At 40.9% G+C, this 23,060-nt stretch overlaps 1 protein-coding gene across 1 annotated transcript in view; it reads left to right on the top strand.

Annotated features, from left to right (window-relative positions):
• Positions 1-23,060, top strand: part of AGBL1 (AGBL carboxypeptidase 1) — a 470,051-nt gene that overhangs the window by 332,416 nt on the left and 114,575 nt on the right. The window contains exon 22 of the mRNA XM_045196586.2: positions 8,040-8,203. Within this exon, the coding sequence (XP_045052521.2) occupies positions 8,040-8,203 (164 nt within the window). The remainder of the gene's footprint in view (positions 1-8,039; positions 8,204-23,060) is intronic.

Genomic DNA, 23,060 nt, shown 5'->3' on the forward strand with positions numbered 1-23,060 from the left:
AGATGTAGAAGATGAGCAATATGCTGAGTAATTTTGTTGATGGTGGGTCGTACGCATTGCTAGTTTGGAAACACGTCTCTGAGCGAAGGACACAGACATGTTCCATGGAGTCCAGGGATGGGCGGCAGGTGTCAGAGGAAAAAACAAAGATCCATCTCAAGCTCCATCTCCTTGAGCATCTGCAGGGTATAGAGACCTTTCTGTCCATGTCAACAAAGTGAGAAGTGAGACGACCCCTCTATAGGAAATTCCCAAGAACAGCAGTTGTACATTCATGCCCCACCCCCTGGATGGCCTCCTCATCAGGGGTAACTGCACCTGCCCGCTGAGACTGGATCTTTCCTCCTTGAGACATCTCCTTAGGTCTTAGAGGCACCCAAAACAGAAATAGTTAGAAGAAAGGACCACTTCATACCTCCTCTCAGAATCCCAGCCTCAGTCAAGTTGCCAGTTCACTACCAACCTCAGCTAAGCCTTTGACTGCAGATGAAATGTCTGTTTACACATCACAGGGTATTTCTAGTTTGAACTTCTATCCCATGAGAGCTGGAAGTCATGAGGTCTCTGCACAGGTACGTTCCCGAATAAGAGGAGAACTGTGTTGAGGGAATGAATCTGGGTAAAATGGTGTTTGGGATGGGATCCCAAGCATCATGCAGGGCTGGTGAGCAGGACACGAGCAAACAGGGCATATGCTGGTAGGCTGTTGGGAGCACACAGAAAGCAAACAGGGGTGTTTCTAAGGACAGAAGGAAGCCAGTATTCTTCACTTAATCCCTGCCTCATTTGTTCCTAATCTTTTCTGCCCACCCTTACCCTCAAAAGGGTCACAGAAGGCCTAAAGGGTTCCAGATTCCTGATCCTTTTTCCAGAATTTACCTGTTCCTCCTCATTCCTTCTAGCCCCAAACCTCCACCAAATGCCCAGGTAGCAGTAATGCATTAATAAACAATGTAAGGCTTGGTGTTACTTGTTTATTAATGGATGCTATTTTAAATTTTTATTCATGAGAAACATCTGAGAAATTGTCAGGTGGATAGGGGAGATGATCTGAAGCAGGGCGATTTTTTGATTTCCTTAAAATCGGACCCTGCCAAATGTGCAAGATTCCGAAGGTGAAGTGCTGTGATCTAGACCTGAGGTGGATCTGGTACCCGCTCAGGTACATGCCCCATACCTGGCTTCTCCCCTATGCAGCCACAGGGCCATCTTAGAGGAGTCTCAGCTGTGTGCTCCTGTCTTCTGCTACCTGATGCTCCATCTTGAGCTTCTGAGCCTTTTTCATTGACAGGACATCCTAGGTCTTTTGCCAACAACAGGCTCTCACCAGTGCCCTCCCTCTTCTGTAAGAACAAGGCAGCTGAATGAGGCTGGAGGCAGGGAGGAAGAAGACAGGACTGATTGGAATGAATTCTATTAGAAAGGAAAATATTTCTTCCCGTTTTAAGTGAACAAAGACTTATAGTACATGTCCTGCTTGCTGAGGTTTCTAGCTGTTCCCTCCTGAGCACTCAGGTATCAAAGCCATGTGCTCTATGGTAGGTAGGTCTGTTTGCTCTGTTGCCAAGAGTGATTACAGCCTGACAGAGCTCAGTTCTATTCCTGTTTTTATTACTATTATTAGTTCGGTACTCATTGAATTGGAAGGACTCTGTACACAGACACAAACCTTGGGGAATCACGAAGCTACAACCATACTGTTTGCAGTCACCACTTGGCAGCTCTTGGGCGAATATGAGTAGCATGTTCACCTTATTAGGTCAACAGAACCAGAGGTGTTTAGACTTATGCCCATAGGGAGGAGAAGGGTTCCACATAGAAAATGCCAGCTCTCCAGCCTAGACAGTGAGCAGGGCAGGAGGACTGGGTGTGTGCATGTCCCTGGTGCTGTACTGGGTGAGCCTTTCAGTTTCTTGGTGAGACAAGGAAAGGGAGATTTGGATAGGTAGGACTTATGGGGGCACATAACCTATAAGAAAAGATGACCTCCAAGTGTCCAAAAATTTTCATTAAGCCCGTGGAGTTTAAAGCCTTGCATATTTATATGAACTTTTGATTAGTGTCTGAGGAACATTTAGTATAACTCGGTTCTAGCGGGCCATTGGCTATGTGGTCTTGACTAAGGCATTGCCACTTTGTACTGAGGAAGAGTCAAGCCCACTAAGATTCCTCTCAGTGCTCACATTCTAGGCTGCCTAAAGCACAGGCTCTGGTTCATACTCACCCTCCCGCACATGGCCCAGATGGACAGGAAAAGGTGCTCACAGAGGGCTTAGCTGTCTGCCGTGTCATCCATGGCTCAGGCTCAAGGTTAACAATAAAAGCCCCAGGGAAGGTCCAGCGCAGGAATAGAGGACACATTTGAAACCCAGCCTACACCCCCAGCCCTGCTGTTGCGGTGACTCTGGGGCCTTTCTGCAGTTACTAAGGAAACCCTCATCAGGAAAGGATCAGGAAGCCATGGACACAGGCACACTCTGTAGAGAGCAGCCCATCAGATGGATACGGGCAGAGACACCTACGTGCTCAGTGACAGATTCTGTCCTCAGCATGAAAGCGTCAGAGTCCATTTGAGGGAGTCGATGTACAGGGGAAGCCTTGGCACCCCGTCTTCTCTCTCTCTCCTTTGCCCAACCCCCCATCAAGTGTTCACAGATCTGCATGGCTGGACTGGCTTATTAATTCAACTCCTCTGCTGGGTGCGTGTCAAAGTGGAGGAAACACAAACTTAATTCAGTTCACAGATGCCCCAGCCTTGTTTAAAACTCTAGAATTTGCTGTCTCTCAACTCACGCTGGCACTCCGTAAAGATACAGTGGTTCTGGGGACGATGTCAAAGGAATAGATTTCCTGTTGCTTTATCCTCACTAGACCTTCAGCTGTAGGATGCTAACCTCTAAAGAACAGTAGGGGCTGGCCCAGTGACCCAAAGAAATTGAGGGGGGCTTGGGGGACACCAGGCGGTACATGCGATGGGAAGCAGGCACCCAGGACACGCCGTGGGTCTAACCAGCTCTTTGCCTGTTGTCGTTTTCCAACATTTAAGTTAAAATCTTCCATTTCAATTTACTTTGACTAGCAATTTATAAAAGTGAATTTTAAATTTAATTTTACTTCTAAACTTAAAATCACATTATGTATAATAGCATGTTAATTCAGATATACTACTCTTTGCAGGCTAATATGTATTGTTTATATAAATATGGGTGGTAAAAAGCAATTACTTATGTTTTTATGATTGGAAAACAAAATTTAAAGGATGGGCCCTCATTGTGCATAGTCGGTTAACATTTTAGTGCATATAAATCATTAAAAAAAACTTTGGGGGGATTGTAGTGGACATGCTGTGCTGCAGTCAGCCTGGTGCACTTCGACACTGGCATGAATCTCCCCCCTTGGTGTGACCTGTCAAAACAGGTCATGGTAATAGTAATCTGTGCTGTGAGTGCAACCAAGGTGGTTTGGTTAGTAATGCACTGGTGTGCGTTTGGGGTTTTCTCTGTTGTTCATCTCATGACCATTTATCTTAAGAATAATTTCTGGAATTTGAATTAACTGCAAGCTCTTAAACATTTTGAAGGCTTTTTGAACTATATTATCCAGTTGTCCTTTGGAAATACTTCAGTAATATGTACTTCTGCCAGTAACAGACTAGGATAGGCCTGTTTTTAGCCCTTTACCAACAGCCCATTATGATTTGGGGAGAGAGGGTAAAAATGAATTGGGAAGCAAATCATGCTCATTTACTGTTGCATTAATTTGCATTTTACACCAAATGAAGTTAGAGTATTTTCCCCTTTACTGTAATTCAGTTCGTTTCCCTTTTTAGTTTATTTGTGGTATTTCAGGCTATTTGGATATACTTAAATTTTATTTAGGCAATCACTAATATTTTCCCTTATTGTTTCTTATTGGAGGATGTGCAGTCATTGACCTTCTGGTTTGGAGATGATAAAACATACAAATCTGTATTTTATTATTTCTCTAATCATGCATTGTTAAAAAAACATCTAATCCTTTAACCAAAATGGAATAATTTTGTGTTTGTGGATACCTTCTTCCCTGAAACATTAATCACTTTGTTTTTTGTTTGTTTATCTGCATCACAGTTCATTTCCTGGTGACTTGAGAGGCTCCTGTATTTGATGCAAAGCTTTACTTATCCTGTGGTCTTTGCTGTTTTCTGGGTTCTTCCCTTGGCCTGTCTGCCGTGTTTTGTGTCAGTACCATAGTATTTAGTCCCTGTAAGAGTGTAAGATCGTCTGCCTGTCTGTAAGAGAGAATCCCGCTCTTATTTTTCACTCTTTATTCGGAGAATATTTCTGGATGTTTTTGCCATGTAGTCTTCTAAAGTGGATTTAGTTTGCCGAGGCTGAAAATCCCCTTTGGTGTTTCGATTTGCTATACTTCTATAAACTAACAGGAGGAGAGCTGATAATGGATCGTGTTCGGCCTTGCTTTCTCAGAATCACCCTATTTCTTCATTTATTTAAATTTTCCTTGTTATCTCTTGGTAATCTCCAGGGTTCATCATACAGCCCTCAGGGTATTTACTATTAATTCCATTCCTAGGTATTTTATAGTTGTGTTGCTGTTGTGAATGGGATTTTTATTATACTTAATAATTTATTTTGCTGGTTAATAGAAAGAATTGATTTTTGGATATTTAATTTGTAACCTGTCTACTTACTCAGTTCTTGCCTTATATCTAATAGATTTTCTGTTTTACTTCATTCCTTTGGTTTTAGTACATAATCAGTCTTCAAATAATGATAATGTGATTTTTTTTTCCTAATATTTATAACTCATTTTTTCTTATCTTACTGAATTGTTTGAAACTTGTCAAATAATGATAAATGATAACAGTGCGAGCAGGCCATAGTTTTAAGAAAGACTGTATATCAAGTATGATTTTGCCTATTGGCTTTATGTAAGCATTTATTTGCTGTTATTAGTGATAATAAATATAGAACTTGGATGATGTGACAATAAAAACTTGGATAATTTGCAATCAGCTAAGTACTAATCTAAACACGCGTGTGCGTGTATTCACTGAATGATATCAGCAGCTCCATGAGATAGGTGGTATTATTATTTTTTATTATTATTATTCCCATTATACAGATGGGAAAATTAAGGCACTGATAGGTCAAATAACTTCCCCCAAGACAACACAGTAGTAAGTGGCAGCTCTGGGAGCAAGACCTCAGCAGTCTGGGCCCTGGGCCTTGGGCCTGTGTTTACACCCAGCCTGTGATGCAGCTTGCAGGTGTAGAGAGTCCTGTTGGGCGTGCGCACTGTGCAGCAGACATGGACACATCATCCAGAAGTTCCTGGGCCTTCCCTCCTCTGCCTCTTGATCTCCTTATGTATTAAATACTTAATATTAGGAGATTTCCTAATGACATTCTTAGAAAAATACTCTATAGATCATGTTGTCTAATTGTTTTGATATATTTCTATTTCTTAACATAAAGAACTTTAAAAAATTGGGGGGGTATATATGTGTATGTGTATATATGAATGAGGTTGGCTTGCTGCCTTAGGTGTTACAATGATTAGTTTTTTTGTATTAAGGTTATGCTGATATTTTCCCTCCATTATTTTATTGAGTTGTGATTGACATATAACATCATATTAGCTTCAGGTATACAACATAATGATTCAGAATAGGTATTGATTGTGAAATTATCACAACAGTTACATCCATCTAGCTAACATCCATCACCTCACAATTACAAATTTTTTTTCTTGTGATGAGAACTTTTAAGATCTACTCTCATAGCAAATTTCACATATATTACAGTCCAGTATTATAAACTATAGTCACCATGCTGTACATGGTATTCCCCAGGACTTACTCATTGGATAACTGAAGGTTTGTACCTTTCGACCCATCTAGTACCATCCATCTATTCTCTGTATCTATGAATTTGTATCTTTTAAAAAAATTCTACATATAAGTGAGATCATACAGTATTTGGCTATGTGTCTTACCTCACTTAGCATGATGTGCTCAAGGTCTGTCTGTGTTGTTGCAAATGGCAGGGTTTGCTTTTTTATGACAAAGTGATATTTTATATGTGCCGCATTTTCTTTATTCATCCATCCATCCACTAATGGATACTAGGATGTTTGTCTTTGCTATTAAAAATAACAGGATTACACTGACATTTTAAACAGAAATTGTGAAACTTTATCTACGTGGGGTGTGCATTCAGTGCCTCCTCTCCTTTGGGTTTATCCTCTCGAGACCCTGACGTGTAAACAGCATCTTTGAGGCACAATATTTTCTTCTCAGTTCTGTGCTTGTTGCTTCATTGTCTCTGGCATTTAATGGTGTGAGCGGAACCTTATTCATATTTCCCTTGTCTTCTTGCCCTTGCCACCTCTCAGAGTGGCTGAGGAGGAGGGTGTGAGCTTCATCTCATTTCTCTCAGCCAAGCTGGCCACGCTAGCATGCGGAAAAGCAGTCAGGAATGCAGGACAGAGGAAAAGAATCAGACCATAGTGCTTCAGTGCTTCTAAAGAGATGCTGAGATTTTTCTCTCTCTTTAAAAAGTGATTTTTTTCCCTATTTACTTAAGAAAAACAACTTGTTAAACATCTGTTTACCCCCTCCCACCGCAGCTGTTTACAGAGGAACAGACTTCCTTAACTCCGAAGTAGAGTCTTCTTTCTTTAGGAGAACAGGTGTGTAAACATGCAGCAAATCAAATTTTCAGACTGTTGAAATGGACTTGGGGACTTCCCCTTTTCCTTTATCTTTTTGCCTAGAAGTTCTTTTTTGAGGCTTATGGTTTTCCAGTCTGGATCTTTGTTTTTTCCCTTGGCATCTTGATGACCAGTCTTTAAAAACTGTTACTGTCCTATTTCTCTTCTTTATATTATATTATTTTGGATGCGAAAATCCATTTAAAGAATATTATTCAACTATTGATTTTTACTCATTTAAGCAAAACGTACTTTATAAACACAAAGACCTCAGGACTACATTGAATTCTGCCACCTTTAACATGTTTACTAGGAAGAATAGGAAAAATTGAGCTAATATTAATATTGTGAGGACTTCGAAATGTTCCTTATAACTACATGCCTGAGTATGTAAAGGAAAGAATTAGCATCCTGTTTTACAGATGAGAAAAGTCAAAGCTCATAGAGTTCATGAAGTCCAAGATTACACATTCGGAACATAGTGAAATCAGGATTCAAACCCAGTTTCTGTCTCCTTTCAGAAGACATGCACTGTCTACCTCACCATGTAATGGAGTCCCTCCTGGTCCATGTGTAGCACTTTCTGTTGAGTAGTCAGTCAAGTCAGAATGCCCTGACTAGCCTCTGTTACTCACTGTGAGGCTGTGGATAAAGTGTAAGCTCTGTGGGTCCGAGTGTCCTCCTCTGTGGAATGCAGAAAATACCAATACCCACCTCACAGGGCTTTGGTGAGGAATCCCTGAGTTAATGCACATCGGCTCAGAACAGTACCTGGCACAGAGTAATGCCCAGTAACGTGGTTGTTTTAGTTGTTATTATTGTCCGTTACTTCATAGCATGGAGTACATGCCATGGCTTTGTGTTCACACATTATTGTAGCGCAGCTACAAGGTGGCTTTAACTTATTTTTTTTGAGTTTTGATACTTACCTGTGAAGGATCCTCCCTTATATTCTCCACTGGTTGATAAGTGTATGGGAGAAAAGAGGGTACTGCTTAGTAAGATTGTTTACAAACTTGGGTTTCAGCACTGAAACCCTTTGAAAATACAGATGAAGCGTGGCTGCTTTGACTGAAGTAGGGGGTGACTTTTGCATCCGCAAGCACCCGTATGCCTTTGGGGTACTTCTCCGAAACCCCAGATATCAAGGTAATGCAGCCTGAGACCCACCAGTCCACAAAGGACCCAACCAAACTAGAACTGTGACCGATAAGTACTCTTAACACACAGTATCTGTGATGGGCATGTGTCCAGGAGACCTTCCTCCCTTTCTCACCTTGTCTGCACTCAGCATAGTCACCACCGATGCTTGCTCTACCTGGCAGGGTCTCCAGTTTGGCACCCGTGAGCTGGAGGAGATGGGAGCCATGTTCTGCCTGGGCCTCCTCGTCTTGGAGCTCAAGTCTGTCAGCTGCAGCCGTCAGCTCCTGACCCATGCGGCCGCCCTGCTGAACACTGAGGATGATGCTCTAGACCACTACCTCCAGAGGTAGGATGCTCACGGGGTGTGGGGAAACGTGTTCTTTTGTGTTTCCATGGGAGAATATCTCAGAAAGGAAAGTCAAGTGGACCTAGAGTTCTTTGACAATGGAAAAATCTGGGGGAGTCACCAGATGAAGGTAGGGACAGTGGTCCTTTATGGGAACAAGACCCTGGACGTCCTCACTTCCTGTTGAAAACAAGGAGGATGCTGCGTATGTGTACATATAAATGCAAATGTAAAGCTATTTGTATTTGTAAATATGCATTATTAATACATTTTGCTTATAGAAAGAAGATACAGCTTGGTGCCACACAGGCTTATATTTGCCAGTTTGCCAGATATGTTTATATACACACACACACAGATATCATTTTGGAGCCACTACTTAGCAAAAAAAGAAAGGGTGGGGGACGAGGCGATATCAACATGAGAGAAACCACATATAGGTGATGAACACATTGGCCTGGAGAGGCTGGCTGAGCTGTGCTGGGGAGACACGGATGTCTGAGGGGAACCATCATCCAGATACGCCCTTTTAATGTGTTTACTGTACACACATGCTTTAGACTTGACCAAAACAAATCTGGGGGCAGAAAGGGATGATATAAAGGTAATGCAAGAAAAGAAAGGATCAGGAGAAGAGAAATCAAGGATAAGACATTGGTCACATTTTGAGTGAGGGAATGCGTGGTGTCACTGAGTTGTTGGGGAAGGAAGTGCCTACTGATAACTGAGAGTAAAATCTCGGCATGCACCTGCTGTGTGAAGGCAGAGAGAAAGCTGTGAATACTGGGGCCATCTCATTTCTGGATCATTTTCATTAATTTTTCTCCTGCCACTGTTAGGCCTCCTCCCAGTGAAACTTCTCACCAAATCACCAGTCAAACCTAGAATGATCTAGCAGCATAAATTAATACTGCTTTGGCAGGTACTAGTTTCTCTGAGACTTAATTACTTAAGTGCAGTAATTAACTTGCTCCTCTTACTGTGCAACAGATCAGAGACTATGGAAACTTAAGTAAATGCAGACCTCTTGCCTGCCTAGAGTTGCTGCCTCCAATTTCTTTTGTTTTGACGTCCTAAGCACTTCCCCCTTCCCCTGCTCCCTTCAGCACCCCAGTACCCCAAGGCTTGGGCGAGTTTGGTATCCTTGTGGTGTTTCAGCCTCTCCCTCTGACAGCTAGAGCTTCCACCTGCCAGGATATATATATTTCAACTTGTCTTTTCATCTTTGCCTTCGCTAAGCTGTCTTGGGTGCAGGCATGCCTGAATTTTCTTTCTCTCTCTCCTTTCCTCTGCCCCGCCTCCCCACTGCTATTCATTGAGGGAAGATTGAGCGGACCTGGCATTGCTTGCTTTCCCTGAATTGATTGTGCCCGTCTGTTTGATCCAATGCAGGGAGGATTAGTTGCTTGTAAACTGGAACAAGAAGAAATCTATCAAAGAGTGCCTTTCCTAATTCGGGTCTAAAGAATTTGGTGTCAGCCTCCAAATACAATGGCTGCTCTTTGGGTTATCATAACAACATAGCATTACCTGACTTTCATGCCACCCCAACACAACTGACTATTAACTTTTCCGTTAGAACCAGCCCAAGGAGACGGAAGCGTGGGGTCTTCCATGTCCTTGTGGGCTGGTGCAGCTTCTTAGGGGCAGGATGCCTACACATAGGATGTGATTAATGTGTGTGTGTGGATAGCTCTGAGTCAAATTTGAGAGGCATGGAGTTTGGAGAGAGCAGCAGGATGGAGCTGTCTGTCACACCCAGACATTTATATCATCATGTGTTTTTGTATTCTTTGAGGCAGTTGGCCAAAACAGATTGTAGTTCCTGCCCATAGGACCTGAAAACTGCATGGTTGAGAGGAAAATCACCCTGAAGGTGTCTCGACCCAGAAAATATCTTAGCCACTAGGTGTACAGGGTAGGACAAAAGTAGGTTACAGTTGTGAGTATGTGAAAGAGTTTATTCTTGTATTGTTATTTATTAATTATTGTATTGTTTTCCATACAAACAACTGGGAACCTGCTTTTGCTCTACCCTGTATATTCATTGATTAATAAAATGCAGTCTATTGGTTTGAAACCATCAGTGGCTGTTTGAGTGCCCTCTGATTAGGTTTTGAATAGGACTAAATCATGAGATGCAGTAATCAGCAGAGCCAGTGCTGGGAATTTTGTTAGCAACAGAGTTCTTGTGATAATACAAAGGGTATCACTAATGGCAAGGTAGCTTTCCACTGGCTTAATTGAAACAAGAGAGAGGCTTTCGCCTGCCGCTCCCCTCCTGCCGCCTCCTCAGGTGTGTTGCCATCACTCTATACCAGATACATAATTCAGAAAGATTTTCCTTATGCCCAGAAGAAAGGGGGAAACTGGGGGGAGCGGCTCTTACCTAAAAGTCAGCCTTAAAGGGACATGAGGCCATGCTGTGTTGAGTCTTTCAGCCCCACAGACAGGGTTAACCCCTGGGAGGGGTCTGATGGGAAGGCAGAGTGCGGCTGTACTCTCTGGGCACCCTGTTTTTGACAGTAGGTTTCATGCTTCATTTACCATTAAAACAATTAGAATGTGGTCAACATCCACAGAGCAGCTCACTATTTGTCATGAGCCAGAGAAAGAGCAGAAATAGTGGATGCTCGCCCAGTGGCTGAAGCTTACCATGAAGTGCGTGCACACCTTGTTTCGGTTTTCCTTTCACAGTTCCCTCCTTCCCAGTGGCTCATTTAAGAAATGTCTTCAGATCCATTAAGGCGTCTTTTGATCTTCTTTCCTTTCCTCTTTTTCCTCTCCTTCCTCTCAGTCTTACCCCTGGAACTAATTGCATGTGCACTGCAGGAATTCTAAGCTGCTGCTTCAGGCAGTGCCGTTTATCCATTGTGACAGGTCTTTTGCAAAGTCATTTAACAGTTTTGCCAAGTCAGCCACTGTTCATCTTGATTTGTATCCCTTCGCTGCCTCTGGTCTTCTCAGCTGAGCTCCCTGTCTCCATCTGTCCCTCCAGTAAGAACAAGAGTCCCTGTCCAGGCAGCTCCTTGGGTTAGAGCATTGTCTGGATGCGCCAAGCTTGTGGGTTCAATCCCTGGTCAGGGCACACTCAGGAAGCAACCAGTGAATGCGTCCATGAATGGAACAACTCCTCGATGTTTCTCTCTCTTTACCTCTCTCCCCACCTCTCTCCCTCTCCCTTACCCTCCCTCCCTCCACCCCGCCTTCCTCTCTCTCTAAAATCAATTTTTAAAAAAGAAAGAACAACAGAAATCTCAGAGTTTCCAGTTGTCCCTTTGCATGAACTCAATATCTTGCTTATTCTCCCAAATGAGTGTCCCAGATTAACCAGGGCTATCCTTAGCAGCCAGATAAGTTAATTTAGTCCTCTCTTTAGTTTGATAAGACAACAAACACACATAAATGCTTCATAGATGTGAGAAAACAATTATATTTCTAATAATTAAAAAGATAATGATTTTTGTTTCAAAAAATACAGCTTTGTCTTTCTGAGTGAGAAAATATGACATGAACCAAAAGATCACCCCATCCCTGTGTTTAATCTCCGATAATCCCACCGCCTATTAAGAACCATTGTCAGCGGTTTGGTGGAATTAGATTATTTTTTCACCTCTGAATAAATAAATATGTAATCCCTTTAACCATTATTATAGGAGTTCTTTCTAAATTCTTTATAAACACTGTTTTTTTCCCCTCTGTCTTAATAGACTTTATAATTTTGCAGCAGTTCAAGGTTCGCAGAACAATTGTGAAGATGGTTTGGAGATCCCCCACGCACACCCAGTTGAATTAGTTACACGAAGGCAAATGTGACTATTTTGGGTCTGCCTTTTATGCTGATTTTCTACAATAAGTAAATAAAAGTAATGAAAACCCAAAATTAGTGTGTCTATGAGGAAAGAAGTTTAATAATGTCATATAGCTATCAGTAAATTGGTTTAGTTTCCTCTGGAGAGTAATTTGGCAACTTGCAAGAAGGTTCATAAAAACTGCCTATTTCATCCTGTGCTTCCCGCTCAAATATCCCTCAAGAAAATAAACTTAGCAGAAACAATATTTGATATGTAGATATTTATAGCAATGAGGCATATATCCCCAAATAAAGTTAAACAACTCCAACTCCTAACAGTAATAAAAAGGATATTGTTGATTGATTTTCTAGAATACTATGAAGCCATACAAATAAAAAGCATTGTAATGTATATATAAAATAATAATAGAAACGTTCATTAGAACCTCACCATGAACCAGATGCTGTGCTGAGAACTTTACAAGTATTGTCTCACTCAATCATATAAGTAATTCTGTGGAATAGGTGCTATTTTTAGCATTGCCTCTTACAAACAAACTTTTATGGAGGTCCGGGTGTCTGCCGAATGTCACGATTCTAGTAAGAGACTGCGGGCTTTCCAGTCCCGTTCTGTCTAACTCCAAGGCTCAAGTTCTTACTTGGTATGACAGTCAGCCTTTCAATTAATAAATAAAAAAAGCAGAATAATTAATGGCACACATATGCTGATTGCAACATTGGCAGTTTGCAGTCACATTGACAGGGATGAGGGTCATTAAATATGTATAATTTAAAACTAATCTTGTTAGTTTCGCTGTACAGTTCTTCAAAGTATGTGTTGGGTGAATATATGCCTGAGTGTGTTGGCAAGTTTTAAAATCTGGATGCCTTGGGCTCATTTTGGCCCAGAAATATCCCTTCATTGATTTAATACTGTTCAGGGAAGGTCAGTGTATAGTGTATAGGTGGAATGGATGTTGCCATAGGCTGAATGCATCCTAACCCAATGGAGATGAGAATTCAAAAGAGAAAGAGGAAAGGCATGGCAGACAGGAGGAGTTCAAGTGCTTTTTCTTCAAATTGCCCTTGGTGTTTGCGAAATGTTACCAGCAAATAACAACCTTGAAAGTGAACCTACAAGAATTCCTATTTCGTAAGTGATTCCATGGGAGCCCAGGGAGTCCAAGTGACTTGCTGGGTGCAGGGAAGTGATTTAACCATTACCATCCAACACCGAGGATCTTCTGCCCCTTGCCTCAGGCTGAACCAAATGAATGGCTGATCTCTTGCCTGCGACTCTATAAACACCTGAAAGTGGAACTGGCTGCCAGTGCCTGGAAAGGACTTCAGCAAGCAAACTACTCTTCCCACCCTCTCCATCCACTGCAGCCTCTTGCAGAGCTGGTGTTTTGTTGTTAGTTCTAAAAATGGAAGGCACGTAAAAACCTTTGAAGTGTTCCCAACCAGGATGCTTTATTTAAGAAGGCTGCCTGACATGGATGATCTACGTTAATTAATAGTTTCTCATTGATTTTTAGAGTCGTATTTTTTCTTTTTATGTTTAATGTTGACTTTCTCCTTAGTAAGTAACCCCATAACCCCTTCTGGGCCTCTAGTATTAGGGTTTGAAACCATTTCACCTGTAAGAGTTAGTTTGCCAGATGTGGTAGTTTACCAGATGTACCCTAACTATGGATACAACAAAGATGAAGGAAGGAAAGCAAAGCAAAGGGGAAGGGACCTTGCTTCACAGGAGGAGAAATCAAGGGCATGAGATTCAAACTAGAATGTTCTTATAAGGATAAAAAGAATTACAGAAAATTTACCTTCTTGGTTTGTAAGATCCTGAACATAGATGATGCTGGTGTGGAGGGAAAAGGGCTGTTTTTCAGCTTCTCTGGACATTTCCAATTTGGCCTGACTTCTTTGTCCTGTCCAGTTGTCCCGTTCCCCTCTCTTCGACATGAATAAGGTGAAGCAAAGTGAAGCAGCCTAGACACGTTCACTGTACTGAAGATGAAACTGTCGCTCCAATTTCCAAGCAGCCCTGACTTTACTACCCAGCATAGCTTTTACTACCCATACTACCAAGCATGGGGCTCAGATTCACGGCAGCTCCATTCTGGTTCCAAGTATTCCTGTTGACAGCTGGTGCTGAGACTCTGGGGGGGTGGCTTAACTTGTTTACTCTCAAATGTCTTTGCTTTAAAATTGTAGTCCTTTAGATTTCCTTCAGTTCTGACATCCCATGTTTATTCTCAAGGCTTCATCCTCCCATTCCAACATGGGCAGTAAGGTTGCAACCCTGAATTCAAAGCATAAAAGGCATGGCAGTTGACTTATACCAAAGTGGCACAAAGCTCACATTTGATTGAATAAAAATTAAACTTTTTCTCAATGCCTGCTGAGTAGATAATGATAGCTCAGAAACTTAACAGTACCTGAGTAACAGAAAAAGAGAGAGGAAAGGAAAGGGGCGTGTTCACAAGTGGAGATTACAAATTGTGGGGGAAGGATGTCAAACCGACCACCCAGCGTCAGAACTAGGGTCTGGTACAAGATGACCCTTTAAGAGGAACCTTGAATACTCTTTAACAGGAACTGCAGTATGTGCTGTTTCTCTTCTAGAGGTGGGCGCCTTGGGAATGGAGTTGTGATTTACTTCTTGGTCAGTTGAACTCCTTTAGACATGTTTGTCCAGCTCAGACCTCAAGTATGTCCTAGTAAGGGAAAAAAGTCTTCAGTCATGTGATAGCTTCTCACAGACTTAATGACTCTATTATTGGTGAGAGATGAGTCTGTTAGAAAATGGAGATAACTTAGCATAAGCTAATATTATTTCAGTATGATGGGAATGGCAACTATAGGAGAGCTAGTATGTTTGTGATGACTTAGTATTTATCATTTAGTTCTGTGGCTTTGAACCGGGGATGCTGACTAGCTCCCTGCGTGACAAAATAAGCAATGAAAAGGTGGAATAATGATAGTAGAATACCATGTGCCTGGAAGTGTGATAAGGATTTGACACTCATTATCTTATATAAAGCAAACCTTAGGAAGTCATTATTATTATTATTATTATTATTAATTGTTATACTCAGGATGAAGCAGTGGAGACTTGGGATGTTGAGGGTATATAAGAGCCAAGTCATCCTAAGTCATGGCTGATCCGTGATTCAAGCACACGTTGCTGCATTAAAAAATGTGTTGTGAATTAATCTAAAAATAATCATATCCGTAAAGCAGTTTCTAGTACAAAGCGGAAAACTAAGGCCACGAAAAGTGATCTATGTAAATAAATGTTCTAAGCCAGAGAACTGGCTTCTCCAAGTTCAGTACAGAGGTTGTAACGTCTTCTGTGGTCAGCAACCACACTGCAAAGTCCCCACATTCTAAGCTTCAATCGAGGCCAGGAAGCACGACAAGCTCACCTAGCTCTGTTGTTGTTCTTGTTCATGTATTTAATTACTTGACAGTAACCTAGAAGAAGTCAGAGGAATGTCTCCTCCTCATTCTAAGGAAAGAATATGCAGTTACCTTGTAGGCTTACCGAACATTGGGTATCAAAGGTTCGCCTGAGAAAGGATTGATTTGCTTTTTTGGAACGGGCCTGGAGAAGTTGAATTGACACTCTCCTGTCAGTGAAGCACTAAGGACGTGGAAAAAGTTTGCATTCCAGTCTCAGCTGTAGTTTATGGACTTGCTGTCAGTGCAGCGACCTGGGTGTACGCCTCAGAGAGGCGGGAGCTACTGTCTCCACTGATGAAAACCATGGAGACATTTGCAGACTGAATTTTGGCAAATATTGTGTACCGACCTAAACTGAGAAAGAGGTATGGTCTCTGTAGTACAGGCAAACCAGTGTGGTGCAGCTGTCAGGAAGGCCTAGGGTGGATTATTGAGGAAAATCTGTTAAGTACCTTGGGAATGAACTGGGTGTGACTAGAAACTACCAAATATCCCCCATGAAAAAAGTGGCTAATCTGATTTTATTATAGTTTTATTAAGATATAATTTATGTATAATAACCTGCACATATTTAAAATATGGAGTTTGGGCATATGTACATACACACAGGAAACTATCACCACAATCAAAATTACAATTGTTTTCATCCTCCTCCCCCCAAAATATCCTTGAATCCCTTCGTAATCCATCCCTCACATAGACAACCACTACTTTGCTTTCTGTCGCTTAATATTATTCTGCCTACTTTTTTCTCCCTTTGAATTTCTTTCACTGAGAGTAACGATTTTGAGATTTATGCATGGTCCAATGTGGTTTTATTTTATTTTTTGTATGGTTACTAGCCAGTAGATCAAAGAAACGTAGGAGACATTGTTCACTTGTTCTTCAACCAGATATTCTATTTCTCTAACAGCCTGTAAAACACATCAGTCTTAACTTACATTTTTTTCTAGTTATTCCCTCTGCCTGGTATGCATTTCTTATAGACTGCTGCATAGCTCGTCCCTCCTTGACATTCAAGTCGCAGCTTAAATGTCATGACCTCAGCTTAAGTTTCACCGGTTCAGCTAGACTTTTTATGACCACCTTGCCTGAAGTAGCATTCCTGCTCACTACTACTATGACTCTTATTCAATACCACCTGGCTCTCCCATCTAGAATGTGCAGTCCATGCAAGAAGGAACTTGATCTGTCTTGTTTAAAGCTGTATTCCAGGTACCTAGAACAATGCCTGATGCAATAAATAAATGAACAAACAAATCTTTGCCAAGCATTTTGTCTTGTGTTTAGGGAAAAATGTGGAGATCTGTGAGCTGAATAATAATATAATGCAATACAGTTGTTATCAGTTTAAGGAATACATTCAAATTATGCTGAGTAATGGCTGTTTTTCAACCTGAATGGGAATTTATATTCATGGCTTTAACTTAAGTCCTATCCTGTTCCACAGTTTGTATACATTAAAAAAATAAAGCAGTGAGTAGGGGAGACTGGGTAAAAAGGGTGAATGTATTACACCAAACAAAAAATGGAGAATAGAGATAATGAAAAAATAACAAAACACTTGGCTGTAATTAATGATTATTTTTTTCTGTATTACGCGAAGCTGTAACACATAACGATAGTTGATATTCTAAAATACACTTACAAATTGAAATAATGGATGACGCTAAAACATGAAACTAGATAAGGATAAACTCAGCTCCAAGAGCACACCCACCCCCTTGGAAGAGTGCACAGTTGTTTACGTGGAGGTTGCAGTTGAGAGTGAGCTTGGTCAAGCTCAGGGTGCTGGATCTTCCAGCATCTAGTAGCAGCTCAGTGCGTTAGAAATTCAGTGGAAAAATAAAGTCCAGAGTTAGATAGGAAAGGGATTCCTTCTTCTTTGCTTTTGTCAACATAAAACCTAGAGTATTATAGTTCATTCCTACATTATAAAAATGGCCGTGGGTTCAGTAGATTGCATACAGAATGGTGAGAAGAATAATGGAAAGAATGTAGCATAAAATGAATGATAGAAGGAATGGGCAGTGTTATTCTGTCAGCTGTTTTCAAATAGTTCCCTAATGAAAAAAAGTTAAAGTTCGTTCTCATTTGACTTGAAGCGTGGAAATAATATCTGTTAATATCCAATACCACCTAGTTTGCTCAAGAAGACCTGTCTGATGGTCACAGATCCCCAAAGGTAGAATGAGCTCTTCCTGACTTTAGGTACATAGAGTATTTGGAAAATATTTTTCAGGACAGCCTTGAGAACGTGAATTGCTACTTGGATGATAGCATGTTTAGAGTCCATAACAATTCTGAGATACAAATGAAAATGTATCATAATATTAATAAAGACAATCATTCATTTGCATTTAATTTACTTAAGGTAGGATTTAGTCCTTTCACCTTTGCAAATAGATGAAACCCTGAATTCTTCTCTAAGTTTCTTATTTAAAATTTTTTTTTACCTATTGATTTTTAGAGACAGAGACATCGATTTGTTGTTCCACTTATTCGTGCATTCATTGGTTGATTCTTGTATGTGCCCTGACCAGAGATTGAACCTACAACCTTGGTGCATTGTGATGATGCTCTAACCAATTGAGATACCCAGACAGGGCCCTAAATTTCTTATTGATTCCACTGCACAGGTTGGTTTGAAGAGTGGCTGCTTGGCAAGGATTTGTTTCAAATTCTATTTTGAGCCATTAGGGAACAAAGAATTTTTTGCAAGCCAGAAAAAGAGTAGTTTGTAGGGTGTATGTAGAGAGTCTTTGGTTTATGGAGGTCTGAGTCACCACAGAAAATCATTCTTAATGCCTCAATTTACATTCAACTGTGTGGTTTTATGTAGATGCTTGCTGAGAGGGCGCTGTCCAGCAGCATGGGTGCTGAATTGCAAGACGAAGTTTTCTCAGCAACCTCATTAGTAAAATGAAAATGCGAGCAATAAGATAAGCTTTCTGTTTTTCAAAATTGTATTATTACCCAGGGAAAATCATTTGACATTGCTGTATCTTTCTTTTCTGTAGACATATATTTTAAATTGCAAGAAGTACACGGCATAGTAATCCATATTAGTTGTAGCCTGCATTTTTTAAGACAATTTCCTGTATTAACAAGAGGTGGAGACAAAGGAAGAACAGAGATATATATTACGTGATATGGAAGCAAAATCATTTCTAAATAATACTGTTGTGTGGTGTATTCCTGGAGGTCCTGACAGTTCCTTATAAGGCAAATGAACAATCCAGCTAAAGTTTGCAAGCAAAACACAAGGCTAATTACAAATAGTCTTTTGTCACTCAGCAAACTGCAGGGGGCAAGAGTGAGCTTGTGTAAGCTCCGAGAGCCTAGATTTCCCTGGGCGCTCTCTTCTCACATGTGTTTTTAAAATCTTCCAACTTGTGTTTATTATTTTTCAGCACTGAATTAGTGAATCATTTTACATAGTGCCATTATGTAAAATAAAATGATACTTTGTTTCTCTGCATTGGCCAATTACTTGCTGGAGAAAATTGGACTCCTGAAAAAGATAAATGGGAGCAGAGTTTGGCAGGTTACAGGAAAGTCTTGTGAAGTACTCCCAGATGTTTTGATGCAAGAGACCGGGGAATGCCAGGAACAAGGAGCAAATGAAGGTGGTTTCAGACATTTTACAATCTACTGAAGTAAAAACTAAGAAAGCAAATGAGATCATAGACATGAAATCCCTCTGGAAGGGCAATAACCATAGAGTTTTACTATATTAAACCCAATGTGCTCCTTTCCTTCCCCCCATTTTTGTCTGAGGCTATTGTGGAAAATATTAAGGAACATCATTGCTAATCCTTAATCCAATAGTTCCCCCTATCCATGGGGGACAGAAGGAGATAACATTCCAAGACCCCCCAGTGAATGCGTGAAGCCATGGGTAGTACAAAATCCTATATATACAATGTTTTTGTCCTACATATACATAACTATGATAAGGTTTAATTTATAAATTTGGCACAGTAAGAAGTTAACAGCAGTAACTAATAATATAGAAAATAATTACAACAACATACTGTTAATAAAAATTATGTGAATATGGTGTCTCTCTCAGTAAACAGGCACAAATTAATTTTTCCTTCACAATTTTGTGGACAGAAGGTAATGTTCTTAACAATAGAACTTAGCAACCTTAGCAAGCAGTGTTTTTCTTTTGTTACATGCTCACTTACACTTTTTCACTTAGAGGAAGCACTTTTAGCTTTTGTGTGATGAATCTGAATAGCCAGCATCCCTACTCTTGTGCTTTGGGACTCTTGTTTAGTGAAACTAGTAAACTTGCCCATTTGCCTTCCTGTGGCCGCTGTGCTGAAAAGATGAGTAGGTTCATATTTAAAGTGCTCTCCAGAGTGGTTCCACCTTATCTGTGGTTTCCTTTTCCACGGTTTCAATTACCCACAGTCAGCCGCCACCCAAAAATATTAAATGGAAAATTCCAGATAGAGCAGTTGACAAGTTTTAAATTATGCGCTGTCCTGAGTAGCAAGATAACACCTTACCCTGTCCTGCTCCATCCTGCTGGGCTGGGAATCATTCCTCTGTCCAGCATCTCCACCCTATAGATAGCCATCCCCACCCAGTGCTCACTCAGCAGCCCTCTCAGTGACCAGATCACTCACTGGTCCCAGTGTCTCCGTGCTTGTGACAGACCTCTCATATATAGGTCCTTTTTTACTTTATACCTTTTGTCTATAAATAACTTCAGACTTTCAAAAAAAGTTGCAAGAAATATTCATATACTTTCCTTGTGATTCCTCAGGCATTACTATTTTATGACATTCACTCTCTCTCTCTCTTGCAGGCACGTGCACACCCACATGCTGTTATTTTTTCCTGGGTTATTGGAGAATAAGTTGCAGTCATAATGTGGCCTCACCCCTAAATACCTCGGCGTCCATTTCCTAAAAACAAGGCTATTCCTGTATAAAACCACAGTGCAATTATGAAAATCAGTGGTAACTGATACTGTAAAAATTATCTACAGATCTGATTCTAAAATGTTTAATGGTTTTAGTAATGCCCTTTATAGCAAAATGAAAAAAAAAATTGAGTGAAGGGTCCAATGTAGGATAAAAAGGCTCATTTAGTTGTCAAATCTCGCGAGCGTCCTTGATCTCCCTTTACTTTTCATGACCTTCAGACTGTTTTAAAGATTTCAAGCCAGCTATTTTGGAGAATGTCTCTCAGTCTGGCCCTGCCTGATGTCTACTCATGATTGAATTTGGGACATGTACTTTTGGGAAGTATTCTGCCAACGCGGTGATTTGTGCTGCCCTGTGCTCCCTGTCAGGAGAGCCAAGGTAGGTGCTTGTCCCGTCACTGGCGGTGGTGCGCTCTCGTCACTTGTTTTATGGAAGTTTCTCCACCACGAAGTTACTGCTTTCCCCTCTGAATTAATACGCATCTTGTGGAAGTCTTCCCTGAGAATGTATGTGTTCTGTTTTCATTACACATTCACCCATCGGTTTTAGTATCTATTAATGATTTTTGCCTGAAAAAATTGTTGTTATGATGGAAGCCAAATGGTTATTTCCTAGTTCCATTATTTCTTCTGTATTTATTAGCTGGCATTCCAGTATGAGGAAGAGTGTTCCTTCTTAATTACTTAATTTCCATTTCTGTGGATTCATTGATGATGATGATTTTCTCAGTGAGTTACAGTGCATTACAACCATGATTTATTTCGATGCTCAAACTGCCCTGGACTCGGAGAGTGGAATCCCTTCACACCAGCTCCCATGCCCTTTGAAGTGCCCCCGTGTCTCTCTCTCTGAGCACACCTTCTCTTTGGGCACAGTAGTCAGCAGTATGTTCCAAGTGTTTTATACTTCTGACTCCTCTCTGGAATCACCGTTTTTCCCAGGGTCTCTGGGCCTGTTTGGAAAGTGCTGTTTAGACACTAAAATCTAAGTAATTTGAGGTTTTAAAATCTAAATGTTAGGTAAAAAGTAAAAATGTTAGTTGTACATGTTACTCTTTTCAGCAGACTATGCTCATACACACACACACCTTTCTTAAAGTGGTCTTTCTGTTGACAAGGAGCACTTTAAGCAGCAACATACAGCCTTTCTTTAGAAAATATATAAACATTTGGCAGTAACAGCCTTTCAGTTATAATCCCAAAGGGCAATTTTCAGCCAGAGGAAAGTTGAACCAAAAAACCCCACAAAGCGAATAAACGGCATGCCAGGGGTGCAGACCAGGAGCTCTGCTGCCTTGGCATTCCACTCCCGTGACTCAAGTCCTCTAACTTTCCCTCGATGGCCTCCTTGTCTTCAAAGGAATTTCTGCTGGAGTCCAGCGCATCACCAAAAACATGATGTCACTTGATGTCACCGAACTTTATATTCACCTTTACGTTCAGTCAGTTTATGCAAGTGAAAACATTTGTGTTTGATAGGGCGTGTACCTGCTTTTAAGTACAGTCCCAAGAGACAGTCTGAGTCAACAGGCTTAGGAATCTCCTGGAATGAGGGATGCTGTGAGTTGGAATATCTTTCCCACACCCCATGCCCTCCCCGCCGCCCCTGGGGGATAAGATGTGGGATGAGACGGCCCTGTACCCGGGTCCTGTGCTCATTCCCCAAATGAATGCCAGGTGCGTATTAGCAGTTTAACTTTGTTAAGGAGGTGTCGGCCTGGCATTATTTGCATCCCATTGCCCACAGTGCTTTTTAATTATGTGCCTGCTTTGGAAAGCAAATGATGACATTCTACTGAGAGGATTTTAGCCTGTTTACTCTTTATAAAGTAAGGAAGTGGAGTAGTTATCACCGAGAACGGGACAGAGAGGTTGTGTGTTTCACTTTGGTTTTTAGAAAGCACGTGTGTGCACGTGTGCATGTGTGTGCATGCCAGTGTGTGGGGAGGTTGTGCTGAGATAAGAGCTGGAGGGTAGTAGGGAAGTAGTGATTCTGGTTCTGCGCACTCACAATGAACCAGGAGTTGCTAAGGATTCTGACAATATTCTGAGGATCCTCTAAACAGAGGGAAAAACCATTTTGTTGTTAAATGTGACCAAACAGAATTGTTCTGCATGTGTGCTAAGATATGTGTCCTCAGAATCCTGGATAAGCCAGATTTAGATCATGAAACAAGAGGCTACGACTGAAGGGTTGAAAGTTACCTTGTCTCACGAATGGTTCAAAAAACAGAAGGGGAGGAGAACAGGTTAAGAGAACCAGATAGAATGATAAAACCCAAGTCCTCCTCTCCTCTTTTGCTTTCCTTCTTGTTCCTTTTTTTTCCTCTTTGATCTGCCACAACATATGACCAACAAGTCCTATTTTCCTGCTCCAATCCATAGTTCATATAAAACAAGTTCAAATATCAACGTATATTGAAGAGAGAAATATAGGAATGAATAGTGTGAGTTGTGTTTTTCTTTTTAAATTTTGGAACCTTAAATTTCAGTAAATATGCTAGGACAGATACAGAACTACTATAATAAAAGAAGAAACAGGTCATATGTCTTACACACATGATTATCCCTCGTAGAGTAATAAAAATAATTACTTTTATCAAATCCATTGGAATGGAGCTCTAAGAAGATAGGCTCATGTTTTTGTTTTGTTC

This window comes from Desmodus rotundus, chromosome 10 (genome assembly GCF_022682495.2).
Source record: "Desmodus rotundus isolate HL8 chromosome 10, HLdesRot8A.1, whole genome shotgun sequence".
NCBI classification, from domain to species: domain Eukaryota; kingdom Metazoa; phylum Chordata; class Mammalia; order Chiroptera; family Phyllostomidae; genus Desmodus; species Desmodus rotundus.